The 17,959-nt window shown below is 41.3% G+C and overlaps 1 protein-coding gene across 3 annotated transcripts in view; it reads right to left on the bottom strand.

Moving 5' to 3' along the window:
* Nucleotides 1-3,801: 3,801 nt before the first annotated feature.
* HGD (homogentisate 1,2-dioxygenase) overlaps nt 3,802-17,959 on the bottom strand; it is a 40,867-nt gene continuing 26,709 nt past the window's right edge. For all 3 annotated transcript variants that reach the window (XM_016158866.2, XM_016158864.2, XM_016158865.2), the window contains 5 exons: nt 15,790-15,914; nt 13,177-13,281; nt 10,745-10,871; nt 6,744-6,925; nt 3,802-4,159 (listed from right to left, as the gene is read on the bottom strand). In XM_016158866.2, coding sequence (XP_016014352.1) covers nt 4,010-4,159; nt 6,744-6,925; nt 10,745-10,871; nt 13,177-13,281; nt 15,790-15,914 — 689 coding nt within the window. In that variant the 3' untranslated portion in view covers nt 3,802-4,009. The remainder of the gene's footprint in view (nt 4,160-6,743; nt 6,926-10,744; nt 10,872-13,176; nt 13,282-15,789; nt 15,915-17,959) is intronic.

Genomic DNA, 17,959 nt, shown 5'->3' with positions numbered 1-17,959 from the left:
GCAGTGCGAGTGCCTTCAATGCCTGGTCTCATTTAACCTCCACCAAAATGCCTGTGAAGTTAAGTCATTTGTTTCTCTCACATGAGGTAAGTGTGGCTTAGGGAGGTTAAGTTACTTGCTCAGACTCATTCAGCCACGAAAGCACAGCCTGGATTTCAGAGTCTGGATTTTCCTTAGTTACCATTCTTCCAAAAAAATTAAATTCATGTATAATGGCTATTATATTAATAAACACATAATAATTATATTTAAAAACAAACATACCAAGATCAAAATATGCCTCCAACAGGAAAAAAAAAAAAATCCCTGCATAATAGCTACTTGTTTTTCAGTGCATATTTATGTGCCAGGTATTATTTTAAGCAATTTACCTACATTAACTCATTTTATAGTCACTAACACTATAAGGTAGGCACTATCATTATCCACATTTCACAGCTGAGGAAACAGAGGTTAAATAACCTGCTCAGGGCCACACAGCTGGCAAGGGATAGAGTCTAGATTAGAACCCAGGCAGAGTGGCTGTACACATGTGCTCTTAATGATGCACTACACTACCTCACAAAAAGGATAAATTTTGGACATACCTAAGATCTGTAATGCAATTATATAAAGTTGATTATATCAAATTGAAGGCAGGTTGATCGCTAACTATAAGAAGTTTAAATGTCAGCTCTCAAGCTTTTTAAATTTTTACTTTCATTTTAACTGATGAAATATCTTTTCAGAAGGACAAAATTCCCTTTAAACCCAGAAGTGATAACTCTATCATGGCTCTGGAAAATCACAATGCAGAAATTGCACATTAACTTGTAACTTCTAGACAGTTTGCACCTAGGCCTCACGTTTCACAACTTTCCCTTCCTCCTCACACTCTCTCTGCCCCATGGGGCACCTTTACTGAGCTGGTGCTTTCTGGTGGGAGGCAGCGTCCCTCCCTGTCACTGCCATGTAGCCTGCTTTTCCTGCTGGGTCCTCCCTCATTATACACCCCATCCCATCTCATTCTAGGTCTGGGAATATTGGGTGCTTTAGGGATTTTTTTTCACCTCTTCTGTAGACTCTAGGAAACCCTGATTTGAACCAAGATCTGAAGTTAGAAACAGAAGTTGTTTTTAATGCTAATTTTAAGGTAATTTCTAAAACAGCATTTCTTAGCCTTACCTGTGCATTGGGATCGCCTGAGGAGTTTCCAAAAAATTCTCATTTGGGTTCCATTCCCAATGTTTCTAATTTAGTTGATCTGAGATATACCCTGGGCACTTGGAGTTTTAGAAGCTTCCTGGAGATCCAATGTACAGCTTCAGTTGAGAACCATGGTTTCAAGAGTAGGGTTTCTTAACTTTGGCACTATCGACATTCAGCATCAAATAATTCTTCATTAGAGAGACTGCCCTGTGTGTTGTAGAATTTTAACCTGCATCCCTAGCCTTTACCTACTACTAGATGCCAGTAGTACCCTCCCCAGTTGTGACAACAAAAATGTCTCTAGACTTTGCCAGGGGGGATGGGTGCAAGATTGTCCCTATTGAGAACCATTGGTCTAGAGCCATAGCTAAGTAGCCTGGGCTGTGAGAGAAGTCTATTAAAAATAAAAACAGAGAAAAGTGGCTTCTACTGGACCCTGGAAAATATAGAAGATGCCAAAGAGGATCTGGGAGAAAACACTCCAGTCATTGGAGGAAACCTAATCAGTGTGCTTTTTAATTTTTAAAGTTTTTTTTTTTTTTTAATTTCTAAACAACGAGATGATATATTTGTTGAGAAGCCTGGTGGAGGATGGCACAATAAGTCTTCACTTAATGTTGTCAATTAGGAAGGTGCACCAACTGGTGTCACGCACAAAGATACCTTCACCTTACTGTTTGAGACCATGAAATACTACTGTCAGAAACCCAGCAGTCACCCCAGCCTTGTGCTGAGCTCCTCTTGCCCTCACACCTTACATCTAGTCCACTAACAAATTCTTTCAGGTCTACTCCAAAACATATGGGAATTTATCTATTTCCACCCTTGCTGCCGCCTCCTTAATCCAAGACCATGTTGTCTTTTGCCTGGACTATTGTAGTGGTCTCCTCCTCAGCTCCCACACCTACTCTTATTTCAGTTTCTTGAACTCACAGGCTTTTTCTTGGAATGCTCCTCCTCCCCACCCCACCCCAGCCCAACCCTACTCTTCCAATGACTTGCTCCTTCCTATCCTTTTTTTAATTGAAGATGTTCTTCTCTAAAGAAAGATCTTCCCATCCCACTTGTTAGTCCAAACCCAGTTTCTGTTAGTTTTCTTATTTTTTCACAATTTGTGATTATTTTATTATTTCATCTGTCTCCCTCTCTAGAATGTAAGCTCTGTAAGGACCATGTCTATCTCCTTGACCACCCTAAACCTTCATAGGGTTGCTGGATTTAGCAAATAAAAATATAGGCTTCCCAGTTAAATTCCAGATAAACTCTGAATAAATTTTCAGTATAAGTATGTTCAAAGGACATATCCAATTATTCGGGGCTTATCTGAAATTCAAATTTAACTGGGCATCTTATATTTCATCTGGCAACCCTAGATCCCAGGCCCTGACACATGCTGACTCGTGCTACATACTGTTAAATAAAAATCTGATGGCAGCATATCAAAGTTGCTACTATGGCAACAAAGTGGGGGAAATGTGCTAAAACTACAGAGCTAACGTAGCGACAAATACCATTTCCCATTCCTTTCTAATCTGATGTGCCTGTCTTCTCACTCTGTGAGAACCTAACCAACTCACCTCAAAGTCCTGGGCCGCCCAGTATTCTGGGAGAGATGCCGGCCATGGGAAGGGAGCTGTCAGGAGGCGCTTTCCTACATACACAGCACCACCTCTGTTTTGTTGTGGTCTGAGCACAGGGGTCTTTGATCTTCTTTGGCCCTGACCTCCCCAGTTTGTGAGGTTGAGAAAGAAAAAAAATGACTGTTCTTTTCTTTTTTTAAATTTAAATTTAAATTTATTTAATTCTTTATTTTTAGGTGAGGCAACCCTTGGTTGACCCACAGATTGTAAGGAACTTGTCAGCTTACAATCCTTTATTAAAAAAAATGTTTTAAATAGCTGCAGCATCTGGTCTTCCTAGGTGGTCTCCCATCCAAGTACTGACCCTGCTTAGCTTCTGAGATCAGATGAGATCGGGCTTTTTCAGGGTAGCATGGCTGTAGACAACTTTGTCCTTTGCAATCATTCATATCCATAGTCTTGCTCTGTAGCTGGCACATAGTAAGGACTCAGTGCAAGGTTACCAAATGAACCGATAAATGAATGAATAATAGGGTGACTGACTGTTCTGCTTGGAGTAGGACTGAGAGGTTTCTTGGAATGTAGGGCTTTCTGTGTGAAAATCAGGGCAGTTGGTACTCTCAGTGAATGATGCTCACTCTTGGTGACTGGACTTCTTGCCTATTATTACTATACTGGCTAATACATGACTATCAAGATTAGATAGCCTGGTGCCCTGGCTTCCCACCTGTTTAAGGATGACACTAGATGTTTGGAGCTCTACTGAATCCCTTTGCTTCCCTATGCTTCCCTGAACTGACTTCTAGGGCCTTGGCTTTGGCTTCAGTCTGAGCTCATGGTCATTACTTTGGCCTTTCCTTCCTTGTGGCTTGGGCTTGTGATCTCTGGTAGATGCTCTGGACTGATGCTTCTAGAATAAAGCCACTCAGGCTAAGCACATGCAAAGGGGTCCTGGTCTTGGTACAAACTTGTGGACCCCAAGTCCTGGCCACTACAGGTCTGCCCCAGTCAAGTGCTGATTATGACCAATCGCCACTTTCACACAACACCAGCAAGTATTTATTGAGTAATTAAGCTGACAGTCACAGAATCTTCCAAAGAAATTTCTATAAATGTCTGAGTCATTGACTATAAAAAAGTGAGTTCTCATTTTAATTAGCCCCCTCCCACAACATGCCAGAAGTGTTTAGAATGAGATTCTGCACACATCCATTCTCAACTGTGGTAGTCATGCTCCATTCTCAATTAAGTCCTGCTGGGTTCCTGGACTTGGGGGTGAAGTGGCTCTTGAGAGGCCCCCAGCACTTGTAGTAGTTCTCATCCAAACAGTTAGAGGTTTTGAGCCCCCATTTGGTGACAGCCATATTTAGAGAAGACTCAAACATAAATGCCTGTAGGAAATGACAAGAAAGAAGAGGTGAGGTGGATAACAAAGCACATTTGATTAGATGTCAAGAGAGACTATGTGGGTAGGCAGAATCTTTGAATAATGTCATGGTGAGAAGAGCAGGCTCAGGTTCTGGGTTCTGGCTCTGGTCCCACCACTTAGAAGCAGGTGATACTTTGTGCAAGACCCTTAACTTCTCAGAACATCAAGTTTCATTCTGGACAATGGAACTGGGCACTTAAGTTTCACATTGTCCCTGTAGTATTATGGAGTTAAATTTGCTAGACCCAAGGGCAGAGCTGGGAGAATCTTAGTAATATTCATCTCCTCAGGGGCCATTAATTACTGTGGTTATGTCTTTGTGAAGGAGGCCACGCTCCTTATTTTGCAGAGGTGGAAACTAAGGCTCAGAGCTGGGAAATGACTTATCTAAAGTGATGGCAGCAAGAAATGGCAGAGCTGGGATTTGAGCCTTTCTTTTTTTAGTACTTTGACCAGAAGATGGTCCTAGGAAAAAGAAAAGACAGAAATGAGAGTGTGAGGAGGAGAAGAGAATTAGAAAGTAGGAATGTTGTGGCCCTTTTAAAAGCTCTATCCTAGAAAGGTGTGAATGGTGGACATTCTGCTGTGATCAGGTTTTGTCAGCAATGGAAAGAATATGCAAGGGCTCTGTGCATGGTAGACATTCCAGCTTCACTGATTGCTGATTTTTTTTACTCACTGTGGCTTTTTAAAAAATAAAATTAAAATGAAAACAAAATAAAACCCTACAATCCTTATGTGCTCACATTTTCGGAAATTTTAAAAATATAGATGGATAAAAGGAAAATGAATATTCTCTTGCACCACAATCTACAGAAGTCACATTAATATTTTTGTGTCTAATATACATTAAATTCTTTTTACTTAAACCAATGGAGATGACTGTGCCTGCTTGACTTCTCACGACAGGCTTGATGTGAGGACCAGATGTGGTCATGTGGAAATGCATGTTATAAAGCAGTATTCAGATATAAGGTTGTTATCATGGCCATTGTTATTGTCTCTTTACTGACTGCTTCTTAGGGGACTTGCTGTCTGACTAGAGTAAAAAAAACTCATCCCAGCTGAGCTATGAAGACAGTATTGTATAAAGTTAATTTATTCCAAACTAGAATAAGGATAAGGCATATAGATGGGCCAGCGTCCAAATTATATAATGGGAAATGGTGAGGTAGACCAAAGTTAGGTCTAGGTAAAGTGTTGGACCTTCCCTCACCAGGTCGTCTGGGCTCCCTGGCTACCCAGTGCCGCCTACTCCTGAACCCTGACATAGGAGAGTTCTTTGTCACTAGTGCTCAGGCCCTAGACATTAGTCAAAGTCTTGTTCCTCATAAAAACAGCTCTGTCCTGTTCCTCACTGATATAGAAAATTGTTCACTGGTGTTATTCAATAACACCAATGGTGTTATTGAATGGCAACTCTGGAGTGGCCTGTGGACTTACAGGAGGCTTCAGAGGCAATAGCTTAACTGAGATTCTCAAACCATGTCTCATAGAAATGTAGGGGTCTACGGAACCTCTGCAGAGGCCCTTGCAAGGGGTGATAGTGCAGATGGGACTCTTCTCGCCCTCTCCCTACAGACCAACTTCACCAACTCTGGCCCCAGGGTTGGGACTGAAGGCAAACTGCATTGGACAGAAGGACGGATAATGCTTAGGTTGTTTGCAAACTGGGCATGGAGTCAGGCAGGTCTGTGCTATAGATTTTAAAGTCCGTTAACATCAAAGCCATTTGTTTAAAACTGTAAAGCAAATTTGCATATGATTTAGCATAAAATTATTCCTTGTGGTCCATAAACTCTACCTCCAAGAATGCAAAAGTAAAATAAAATCAAGTGCCGCAGCCGTCTGCAACTGTGCTCAGCCTCAGTGTTTACAGTCTGACACAGGAGGAATACAAAACAGGTTTTAAACTCCAACAGTTTCATCCCATGCCAAAGGAAAGCAAAAGAAAATGAGAAAACTGCAGGGAACTGCTGCTCACAGCCCTGAATATAGTGATACAAAGTCTTCTTGACCCTCCTTGGTTTGAGAAACCAGCTGAAGGTGACATCACGCACTCTCTGCTATTGTGGCCCCAGAGGATTACTTCAAAAGGAAAGAGTTGACTCTGAGACAAAGCACATATACACAGGACTGCATGCAGATAAGGGAAGATCCTTCCCACAGTAATAATAATACCATCTTATGTTTGAACAGTGCTGGATAGTCTTTAAGGTTAAATCAGAGCCACCTGCTGGGTTAGGTACCACACCCACTGGGGAAAATGAAGCAGAGAAGTTAAGTGACTTGTTCAAGGTCACGCAGGAACTAAGGGCTAGGATTTGAACTGAGGCCTGACTCCAAGTCTGAAGCTTTTTCTTCCCCTAGCACATCAGAAATCTAGGACAAACACAGGGGGTGTGCCTGCACACATGGCGACATACACACAGACACACACTCTCCTCTCCCAACTCCTCTTCTGTGACTTTAATAAATAAAAAACAGCCACATCTCTCAACAAGACTGGAAAGCCCAAGGCCGCCAGAACCTGGCATTTAACTTACCATGGTGCCATCGGCAATCCTCTCAGGTGCCAGCTTGGCTTTGCTAGCCTTCTCAAAGCAGTCAGCATCAGGCCCGTGGGGAGTCATTGCACTGTGCAGGCTGCCTCCTCCTGGCAGGAACCCACCACTCTTTGCCTCATAGTGACCTTTGATGAGTCCCATAAATTCGCTCATGCAGTTCCCTGGGAAGATTGAAGCGGTATTATTTCTATTACCCAGGGTAAGACCCCTAAACGCTAAGCCCATTCAAACATTATTTCCATAGAATGACAAGAAGACAGGAGAATCTGATACATTTTATAAGATTAATAAAGAATACAGATCAACAGAAGAATAATCACAAAATTTTCATTAGTGTAGAATTCTTGGTAGGCAAAGCTCTATTCCACGACCATGTAGATTATCAGAGGTCTTGTGTACCACTGCCTGAAATAAATTAATCTAGATTTAAAGAAAATTAAGGCTTGGACAATAATTTTAATAATAATTAAAATGCAAATTATAATAAAGAATGAATGGGCTCCATCATTTAGGCTTACGATCCTCATACCAAAATGATCTTCATGTGTGATTTTGAATCCCTTCTCAACCAGCCCCACAGTAGTACATGCGTCACCATATTTCCGGTTCCTCATATAGAAAACTGAAGTGAGGTATGTATGTGTGTGTGTGTGGTGTGTGCTGATGGAAGGGTGACGTAATGGAAAGAAACCTGGACTTGGAGCCCATTATCAAATGAGAATCTGTGTGAAAGGATCCTAGTATTTGTAAAACCCAGCTTATAACTGCTATATTCTAACAAATCTTATCTTCTATCTCTGAATCTGATATCATCTTATTCATCCATTCTTTAAAATGCCTCTTAGATTCATTCTTTTTTTATTTTCATTGACATTCCCTTCATAGAATTCCAAAATCTTAAAATTGGAAGCGATCTCTATTTCTACTCAGTAGAGAAGATTTTTCTATATCATTTCTGGCAGATAATCTCCTGGGCTCTGTCTGCATGCCTCCTGTGAATGGATGCTCTCTACTCAACAAAGTTCGGGGTGTTAAAAAGTTCTCTCAGATTAAGAAAATTTGCTTTCATATAAGTTAAATATTTTGATGCTAGTTGTGTATTCTGGAGTTATGCAAAATTTGACAAAAATCACCATGTTCTCATTCTTTAAATCTTATGTTTCCTTTGAAATAAAGCTTTTTATGAGAAAAGCAACACATTTAAAGCAAGAATTAAATATAACACCTGAGTAAATTTAAGTGTCTTTTAATTCATCTACCCATCCATCTGTCCATTTCCCATCCATCCATCTGCCTATTCATTCATCTAATATATATAATTGGACACTGTGCTAAGTACTGTGACAGAGATGAATAAGAAATAACCTGTCTGAAGTTACTCATATTCTGTCCCAAGAGAATGCTAAGACTGCAGATCATGAACAGAGTAGAGAGATATGGTAATGGTGACCCTTGCAAGGCTAAACATATGACGTTATGAATACCCCACCCCTCTTCCTTACATGTGAAATACAACCAAGTGCCAAAATACTTCTGGAATTGACTAGGCAGCCATAACCACCTTGCCCAGAAAGCAAAACGCTGCTGCAGGCCCCTGCAGAAAAGAAAAGATCCATAGCTCTATGTGCTTCACCATGAAGCAGGATAGAGGAAAAGAAGTGACTGTAAGTATAAAGTATCTCTATTTTAAAAGCAGTTCTGCTTATGATTTAAATATGTTATCACATACATCACTCCAGTATGCATCATCAGGGTCACCTTCATGGACAGAATTCAGCTTTGATATGAATATAAATTTAGGTAGCAAAGAGTTTAGTGATGACTTTTCTATGTCATTTTTTATATTTCAAAGGACAGTGGGAGGGTAGATCTTGTCTTTCTGATTAATGTTGAATCCAACTGACTAAGGCACATTAAGATGACTGGAGGCAATATTTCTACACAAATAATCCTCTACTTCTATAAAGTCACACCAAGGTAGCAAAATTTTTGATTATTGCTAAAGCAATATTTTGAATATCTCTGGTAAAAATAATTTCTGACTTGGGGTTCTGTGGTTTTCCCAACTAACTTGAGGCAACCATACCTTTCTTGAGATCTATCTACCCTGGGCCAAATTTACTTGAGAGTCTTTTAAAAAATTATTAATAGCATACCACAAAGCGATTTGTTTCAGGCAGTCTGAACTACGAACCAAAGTCAAGGCATGGGTTGAGAGCTGTGGCCCAGTAGCAGACTTGCCCAAGTTTGATTGCTCTGTTATTCCTCTCCCTGGGTGGGGAGACAGCTCCAGGCTGGTGCCCCTCAACAAGAGCTCTGTACACCTCCTGCATCAGAATTTCATGACTTGTTAGTTCGAAATGCAGATTCTGAGATTCCACCTCAGAACCAACTAATTAACTCTCTGGGAGTGGGCCCTGGTAATAAGCATTGAAACAAAGGGCATTCTAAGTGATTTTCTGACCCTTAATGTTCTCAAATCTCAATATAAGAACTGTATGAAATAGTGAATTATCAAACACTAGCATGTGAGATCCAGTTTCTAAGCCAGAGCCGTTCGCTCTCTCTTCTCAGTAGGTCCTCTAAGGGGACTAACTGTCAGGAGATAAAAGGGCCTATGGTGGGCTTGACACTCTTCAGAAAGGACATAGTTTGTTACGGCTTTATTCGCAAAGGATCTTGTATCTTTGTAGTGGTAACTAATGGTATCCTTCTCTCAATTATAGTGGTGCCACCTAAAAAAGGTGCTGGGATTTGGCCACGAAGTGGTCCATCCCAAAGGCCTCTACAAATGTCTGAGCTGCCCACCCAGTGCACTATCCTACTCTGTTGAGCCCTGGTACCTGGGAGCTGATTTGTATAGAGAGGAGCCTCATATGGACAGAAGGCCCTGAGGTTAACTAAGGAAAGGGGTTTGTTTTTCTAAAATGTTCCCACTCAGAGTATTTTCAGAACTCTATGTACAAAAATGCAGTTTAGGAAGTAGAATCATATATTGACCTTTAGGTTGGATTTACAGCTACTAATGCACAATTAAAAATGCCAGCCTCATTAAGCGTAGCCATGAACTGCCTTATTCTTGGTGATTCGTTCACTTATTAAATAAATATTTATTAGAAGCATATTAAGTACCATGCACTGTGTTAGGCACATCAGTTAGTGGTCATGAGAGTCTGGTCTGGCATCTGACTGGCTTCAGTTAAATCCCGAATCCACCACTTAATTAGCTGTGAGGCCTTGAGCAAGTTATTTAATCTTTCTTGTGCCAGTTTCATCTTCTGGAAAAAAAAAGGGGGGGCAGGGGATAATGATACGACCTATCTCTGACAACTGTTATGAGGATTAAACGAGTTGATGCTTTTAAAGAACTTATAACAGAGTCATGGAAAATGATCAATAACTCTTAGCTGTTAGTAATAATAATATTAATAAAGTAAAAAAGTAGATTTGGTTATGTTCTGTTCTAGGCAAAAAATGCTCTGCAGAAACTGCTTTCAGAATAGGATCCATCCCTCAGTGTGGACTACAGTCTGCTTTACCCTGCCAAAATTATGGAGAAGGCACATTTTACTGGCTTTTCAACTAGACTTAGGTAATGAGCTTTCCCCAAACAACAAACTAACCTACAGCAGCCCACCATTCCTCTTCCCTCAAAAGAAGCATCTGAAATGTGAAGAAACTTTTTGCTTCATGCTTTACCAGCCTTTCTGCCTCTCTTCTGGGTCAGAGGAACTGGGCTCCAGGCATTATGCAGTGTTTCCTTCTCAGAGTCAATGCGTCCCTGCCACCCCATGGAAGTTATAGTATTTAAGCAGCTAAAGGTCTGGGACCAGGTCAGGGACCAGGCCTCGGACACAGGATCCCAAACTCTAGCCAGGGCAGGGCGTCCAGAAACACCTTCAGCAGTATTTCCAACAGGCGACACTCAGTGCTTTTCTGTCTCTGGTTTCCGACTGTGGCTTGGCAAAAGAGAGACTTACTGTGGTAATAAGGAGGCCTGAAGGTCTTATCAGCAACCCCCCATCGAGGTGGGAAGATGACAAAATCAGCGATGGCCACTCCGGGGCGTAGAGACTTGGCAGTCAATACTGTGAAAATGGACGGGTCCTGAGAAAGCACAAGGAGAGGCTGAACATACGAGGAAAGGGAAGTGGGTGGACAATAATATGCATGTCACCCACACACGAAAGGGTTTTAGAGTGACACTCTGATTTCTGATTAAACCACATAGGCCAGGCTAAGAAGCCTGGGCTTGTTGTTGAGGTATAGTAATCACTCATCTGACTTTCTGCTCTTGCTGTGCTTGAAGTAGCAGCAGCTAAGAGGATTCTGAGCTGCTTTTTCACCCTGCTGAACCTCGCTTAACAACGTACTACCCTGTGGGTCTGAGAACTTGTGGCACCTGCCTCCCAACCTCAGGTCACAGTGACCAGAACTGAGGTGTGCCGCAGGGAGCTCTCGGCAGAAGGGATGCTTGGAGTAAGGTGGAAATAGAAATAAAATAATATCCACGCTTTGGCATAAATGTAGGATCTGCTTCTTTTTTTGGTTGGGGTGGGGGTGAATCACAGAGATTCTAGCTGGTATTATTATTGCTTTCTTACCCTTGTTTGACTCTTAGGTTTAAAACATACCATGTACATCACTAGTTTGGGTGGTGGTAGTGTAGAGGGGAATGGGTTGGGATGTGATTCTGATTTTAAAAGAGCTTTATAATCCTTCAGTGGAAAGATTGAGATTAGACTTAATTGAATCAATGATCATGTTTACTTTCAGATGCTATGCTATGGTCAAGATTCAAAGGTGATTGAGATCTATTTCTTGCCCCTTTAACATTATTGGTGGAGGGGCAGAGTAGGTGGACTGAAGGAGTAACAAAACAGGTGCATGAACAACTAATCACAGTAAGGTGCCAAGGGCAATCTAGCTTTATAAATAGAGATCCAAGGGAGCGCAGAAGAAGGGTGCCTATTTTTACCTGAGAGGATCAGGAAGGCTTCAAAGAGAGGGTGACATCTGAAATGGGTACCAAAGAATGAAACAAAAAAGAAAAAGAGTGAGAGGGAGGGGGAAAGGAAAGAAGGAAAGGTAGGAAGAAGGAGTAAAAGAAAAGGTACTTTTTAAGCACAGAAAACAGGAAAGACATCAAAAAACACACAGATTTTTATTAAGAGACAATAAAGCTAAAGCCCAGAGTGCACTGGCAGAAGGGAGAGGGGCAAGAGGTGGCACTGGAAAATTAGTCCATGGCCAGATGGTGAAGAGCATCAAATACCACGCTTCAGAGCTCAGACTTAATTCTAAACCACAGGGAGCCTGCAAAAGGGTTTTTAATACAGTGATAGAATGATCAGGTTTGAAATTTGGAAAAAATAACTATAGCGGCAAAACAGAGGAGATTGAACCTGGGTAAATGCAAGTCGAAAACCCAGACCTTATTGCTGTGAGAGTTAACACTTCTCCATCTGTCATGAGAAATGATCTGAAACTTAATGAAAAGGTAGTGAGGCTCAAATAAAGCTCTATCAGTGTCACAGGATCCTTTTTCATGCTGTTTTGGGCTTGATGCCTCATTTTCTTTTCCCTTTTGGTTTTATTCAGAGTTATTCCTCTTCAGAAAGGTAGTTTTGTCCCCCCAGAGATAAGCTGAACTGGCTCAGAGTAATCTTTCTGTCTCTGATTCTCTAGCTTCTGCTCTAATTATCCCTCCAGCTTGTGGGTTAAGTTAATCTTTTATAAAGTAGGTTGCAAAATGTACTTCCCTCCAGGATCCCAGAACTAGCACTTTGTGGAGAATGTGGGGCTTTAGGGGCCTGCGCTATAGACCAGGGACCTATTTGTGGCCTCCTAAATAAGTGAAAAAATATGATCAAGTTCATACGCTAGACTTTCTTTGGTTTAAATTCAAGCACTGCACGTTATGAGTCACTTTAGAAGAGAGCTGCCTGCTCCATCATGGCTAGAAGCAGCCAGAAGTGGAGGCACTGGAGTAGGCAGCCAGAGCTAGTGGACTGTTGGTATCTGTGGGCAGGACAGGGAACTTTCCAAATACAGAAATGTTCCCTTTTTATCACACCATCACTAAGATTAGCAGTCAGTTTTCTTTTGGGGATAAACTTTCCATGAAGAAACTAAGTTTTTAGTCATCTAGGACAGTTACTGTGACTAATCTACGTAGAGAACTGAGCTGTGCTCATGGGCGAGTTTTGAGAGTCTGGCCTGGCTCCCTCACTGGCTATGTTATTTATTCCTTCTCCGAAGCATTGCGGCAGATGATTCAAACTCCTGTCAGCACAATCACAAATGGCTATATTTCAGGCTTCCAAGGGTGACACCGGAAATGTTAAATCTGAAAACCCCTCTTGCCCAAGGGTTGCCCACTCCCCAAGGCCCCTCCAGGGTCCAGACTTACTGCGTGGTCAAAGGCCACTGTGTTGATGACCATGAAGTTCTCCAAGTTGTACTTGTAGGGGGTATAGTTCCCATACCAGGCCACAACATTGAACGGGGAGACATTCTAATTGCAAAAGAAGCAGAAAAGGGTGATCTTAGCACCTAATGGCTCTGTAGCTGTGATTCCACAGTTTGTATTTGGCATCACTACTTTTTGATGTGATTTTATTCTTATAATTTAATAATAGCATCCTTTGGGAGAAGTGTAACCCTGAATCATTCTGTGGCTGCTTCACATACCCTCAAATCATCCTTCCTCTAGCCACTAACCCTATTTTTCCACTTCATAAGCTGCAGCTGCCTCTGATCACATGCGTAGCAGAAGCATAGTACATTCTCTAAAACAGCGCCTTTTCAGCAAGTTTTAACACAACTGTGAGAATCCGTGGATGCCAGCAATTCTCAGGCCACCCAGGCCACCCTTGGGGTTTCCTGGCGTGAAGGGCAGGCATATGCTGTGACTGTTCTCTAGGTAACTGCTGCCCAGAGTATCTTCCATTAGACACAGTGCTTGGGTGGTGAGTGCAGGATGGCAAGAAAGCCTCTAAGAGTTCCAACCCCAAGAACTTGAGATTTGAGAGCAATCCTAAGGTGATGCTTCTTGGGCCTGCCCTGGCATAGGAGAAGATCAATGTTCTGTTATAGGAAGGTTGTCCCCACTGCAGATATGGGTCTATGCTGGAAACAGCATCAAATTCAGAATGTTCTAAAGACTTGACTGAATGGCTACTCACAGAGGTATGATAGGCATTAGTAAACTGCCTAGAGATGGTGTGGTACCTGAGCCTAGCAGTAATGTGAAAACATCACTGTTCCTAGGCGTGTGGAACATGGGAAGGAAATGTTACAGGATTCCAGCAAGAGCTAGAACCATGAATAAGGGGGCTGCCCGGTGGTATGCTGATAAATATTTTACAACTAGCCCTCTGGAAAAAAATTAAAAACTACGATTTACAGCATTTGCTGATTTCTGGGATATACATACTCTTACCATGATCATTTTTGAGGTACCAATGTGATGTCACCTAACACAAAGCTAGGAAGAGATGTGTCTATCAAGTATTGCAAGTATTGGGGCCGTTCAGCAGGAACTGAGATTGTGGAGGGATAAGGTCACAAACAGGGAGGAAGCAGGGAAAGGAAAACCCCAACTTAGTTTTCCTCCCGCTCTCTAATTTCCTCTGAGGACCTCCCACTGGTTGAACCCAACCAAAAGCCAGCTGGCTAGGGAGCCTGGGTGATGCAGTCCACATAGGTCAATCTCCCAGGGCACAGATCATGGTAGAAAAGGGAGAACAGAACAGAGGGAGCTTGCACGGAGAATAACCAGCACAGGGTCCACCTGAAAAATGGAAAACATTGGAGCTGCTGGCCACCTCTAGAATGATGATTCTCTGTCAACTCTATGTCAAAAATAATACGGGGAACATATGCTTAAAATGAATGCATATTTCCACACCTCTCACCAGAGGTTATTTTTGCCAGACTGGAGTGGTATCTAAGGATATGTATTTTAAACGAGCCACCTTGAGAATTTTTTATGCAACTGGTCTCTGAACCACATTTTGAGAAATCCTGACCAAGAGAATATGAGGATGATGATGTGTCAATGAGGGTGACAATTAACCCTCGGGGGTTAATTTTAAGTGCCAAACAAGTTGGCTTCTGTCAGTTAGCACACTTTCTAGATGCCATCCAATAACATGCCTTGGCAAAATATAAGCAATAAGTCAAATGGGCAAAAATAAAGCAAAAAAATATTGGCAAATGAGATCTTTGGATTATTTTGGTTATATGATTACTTTGTTCTAATATATATTCAATACATTAAGGAATAATATACTATATATCAATTATATACTATGTAATATATTGAATATACTAATACATATAATAATTATATATTATTTCAGTATATATTACATTATAGATTACATGTTATTATTTTATTATTATTATCTATGTTTTTGCTCATCTCTTGAGTTTATCAGGCTGGTGGTATAAACCAAATCATGCTATTTTAACTGCGTTCTACTTGTTTTGTATCAATTCTTGCTAGTTTTTGAAATATGGTGGCCATCGATGGATATAAATCTTGAATGATCTTCTTCTTAATTTGTTTCCCTTTTCAGAACATGTTATCCTGTTTGTATGTTTCCCCCACCATTTACAGAGAGCTATATATCCCCACTTTATTGTCTACACATAACCAATTAACTTCAGAAAACAATCTCCCTTCTATTCACAAAACTCATTCCCACTTGTATGCTTTTGCTTAAGCTATTCCCTTTCTTCTTTATTTTTCCTTGGCAAGTGGAAAGAGCATGGCCTTTGGAGTCAGACAGAAATGGGTTCAAATGCTGGTTTTACCATTTACTGTGACATTTGGTAAATTATTTGTCACTACCTAGCCTGTTTCCATGATAAATAGTACTTTATTTGTGGTATCTTAGTAGTGTAGTAAAGCTGAAAGAATATAGTACGTGTAAAGTATTTAACACTGGCCTTGGTAATCGGTAGGTACTAAATAACTATTCATTCCCTCCCCTGCCTATAGACCCTCTTATTTTACCTGTTTGGCAGCAAACAACTTGCCCTGGTATTTATTAATCACAGTGTAACCACCTGGTACTTGGCGATCTTCATACCAGGCGACAGGTATCAAGAAATCTCGAGGATTGGCCAAACCATTGGCTCCTAGAACACCCAAAAGTCTTTTAGATATTTCTGAAGTCACATAGGAAAAATGTCCACAGTTGCACACAGAAAAAGGGTTTTCTTGCATGTCACAATTTGTTTTTATTGTTCAAAGGCTCACTGGATTCCTAGTCTGGTCGTTTTTTTAGAAGGACCCAAGGGATTTGGTCAGGAAAAAAATCATGAAGATCATCATCATGCACCACATCTAGCATCACCTCCTAAAGTTGTAGAGTGAATATGGTTTATAAAACAGCTTTACATGCACTATCTCACTACTACAGGTAAGGAGAGCAAAAAAGAGAAAAAGACTAGAAAAGAGGACAAGGGAAAATCATAGAATACTAGACCTTCTTCTTTCTAAGAAAATCCTGAGGACTCTAGGACTCATCTACAGTCCTTGATCCACAGTCCTTGAGAAAGAAAGAGTTACATACTGTTTGTTGTCCCAGATGTGCCTCTGCTCCTCAGACAGAACTCAGAATCAGACCAAGTCTATAAATCTGCTCTCCAGCCTGACAAATCTTTCAGGGAGAAAGTACTCAGGACTTGCCTGCTTACCTTGCTTTGTGAATATTTCCCCCAGAGAAAAAAAATAAATCAAAAGACCAAAGATGAAAAGCATAAGTGCAAAAACATAATTTAACTCTGAGAGGAGAGACCTGGGGAGTGTTTTATCATTTGCAGCTCCTGGAGTTGAAAAAAAAAACAAAACTCCCAGCTGGTTAGAAAATTATATATATTTTCAAGAGGGTACATGTTCTGTGGAACCTCAAGGCTATGATGACTGCAGGGCAGCAGGAAGCCAGGCCAAAGTGGGAAGAGCGGGTGGTGAGCAGGATGGCAGACGGCCCACCATGGCTCCAGCTGCCTCTCTGCTGCCTCCCACCTTCCTCTGACTATTTGGATCCTCCCAGGGGAATGACCAGAAGGCACATGCTGGCCTGTCCAGGTTTTGCTCTAAAAAAGCTGTTGACAAAGAAGGGAAGAACTGGGAGGTGTGGCCACCACCTTATGCAAACATGCCAAAGATGAAACCAAGGGCCCATTTCCCCAAATATTTTTTTTTTTCACTCTAAGAGATGTTTTGAGAGCAACCCCTCCTACCACTTTCGTTTATCTTCTGCATGCTCTGACTCCAGCTTGCCAGAAGAATCGAGGGTGGGGAGATCTTAGGTCACTTTTCAAAATTTTAATCTGTCACATGGAAGCTACAGTTTCTAGCTCCTTCATAGCACTGAGTGATGTACCTTTTTGGACTGTTAAGTGTGTAGATTTTGCAGAGTGTGCTCAGTAGAAATGTGGGTTCACATACTATGTCTTACTATGTATTACTCCCCTTTCCATAGGAATATAATTCCTGTGATTTTTATGGCTTTCCCCACTTTATTGTTTACACACAACTAATTAACTTCAGAAAATGATCTCCTATTCACAAAGCTGATTCCCACTTCTATGTTTTTGTATGAGCTGTTCTCTTTCAGCTTTATTTTTCCTCAACTTTTCATCAAGAAATAGCCAAATCTCATCTCTTTTTAAAAGCTGTTCCTGGTGATCTGGCCTACAGTAACCCGAACTTCTACATTCCATAAAGTATATACTGTATAGCCAGAAATTTATTATGTACTGTCTTGCTCTCCAATGGTATATATACTGTTCTAGAGAGAAATTTATAATAGGTTGTCTTGGGTCATTTTCTGTTATGGGAAGAGGCTTGTGTTACCCTTGATGAGGTTCCTGTCATTACCCTCAGCACAACGTGGATGCTGAGACAAGCTGAGGAATTGATACACTGATGAGCTAATTCATGAAGATTTTGTTTCATCAGTTGGGTCAGCCATACTGTCTGGAGCCACTGAACCTCGAGATCTGAAAAGAAAGCCTGGCTTTGCTCAGGGATTTCTCATAGGTCTCTAAAATTCCCAGCTACCCTTGGTCTAGAGAAGAAGTTGTCTAGAGAGGAAAGTTGAAGATTGAGTGAGATAATGAGGGAAGAAGGATGCTTCACTCTCATGCAAGTATCTGTGTCCTATCTCTTAAGATAG

This window comes from Rousettus aegyptiacus, unplaced genomic scaffold (genome assembly GCF_014176215.1).
Source record: "Rousettus aegyptiacus isolate mRouAeg1 unplaced genomic scaffold, mRouAeg1.p scaffold_m13_p_4, whole genome shotgun sequence".
Taxonomy (NCBI): Eukaryota; Metazoa; Chordata; class Mammalia; order Chiroptera; family Pteropodidae; genus Rousettus; species Rousettus aegyptiacus.
The sequence above is the reverse complement of the archived record's forward strand: the minus strand, read 5'-3'. Positions and strand labels throughout refer to the sequence as shown.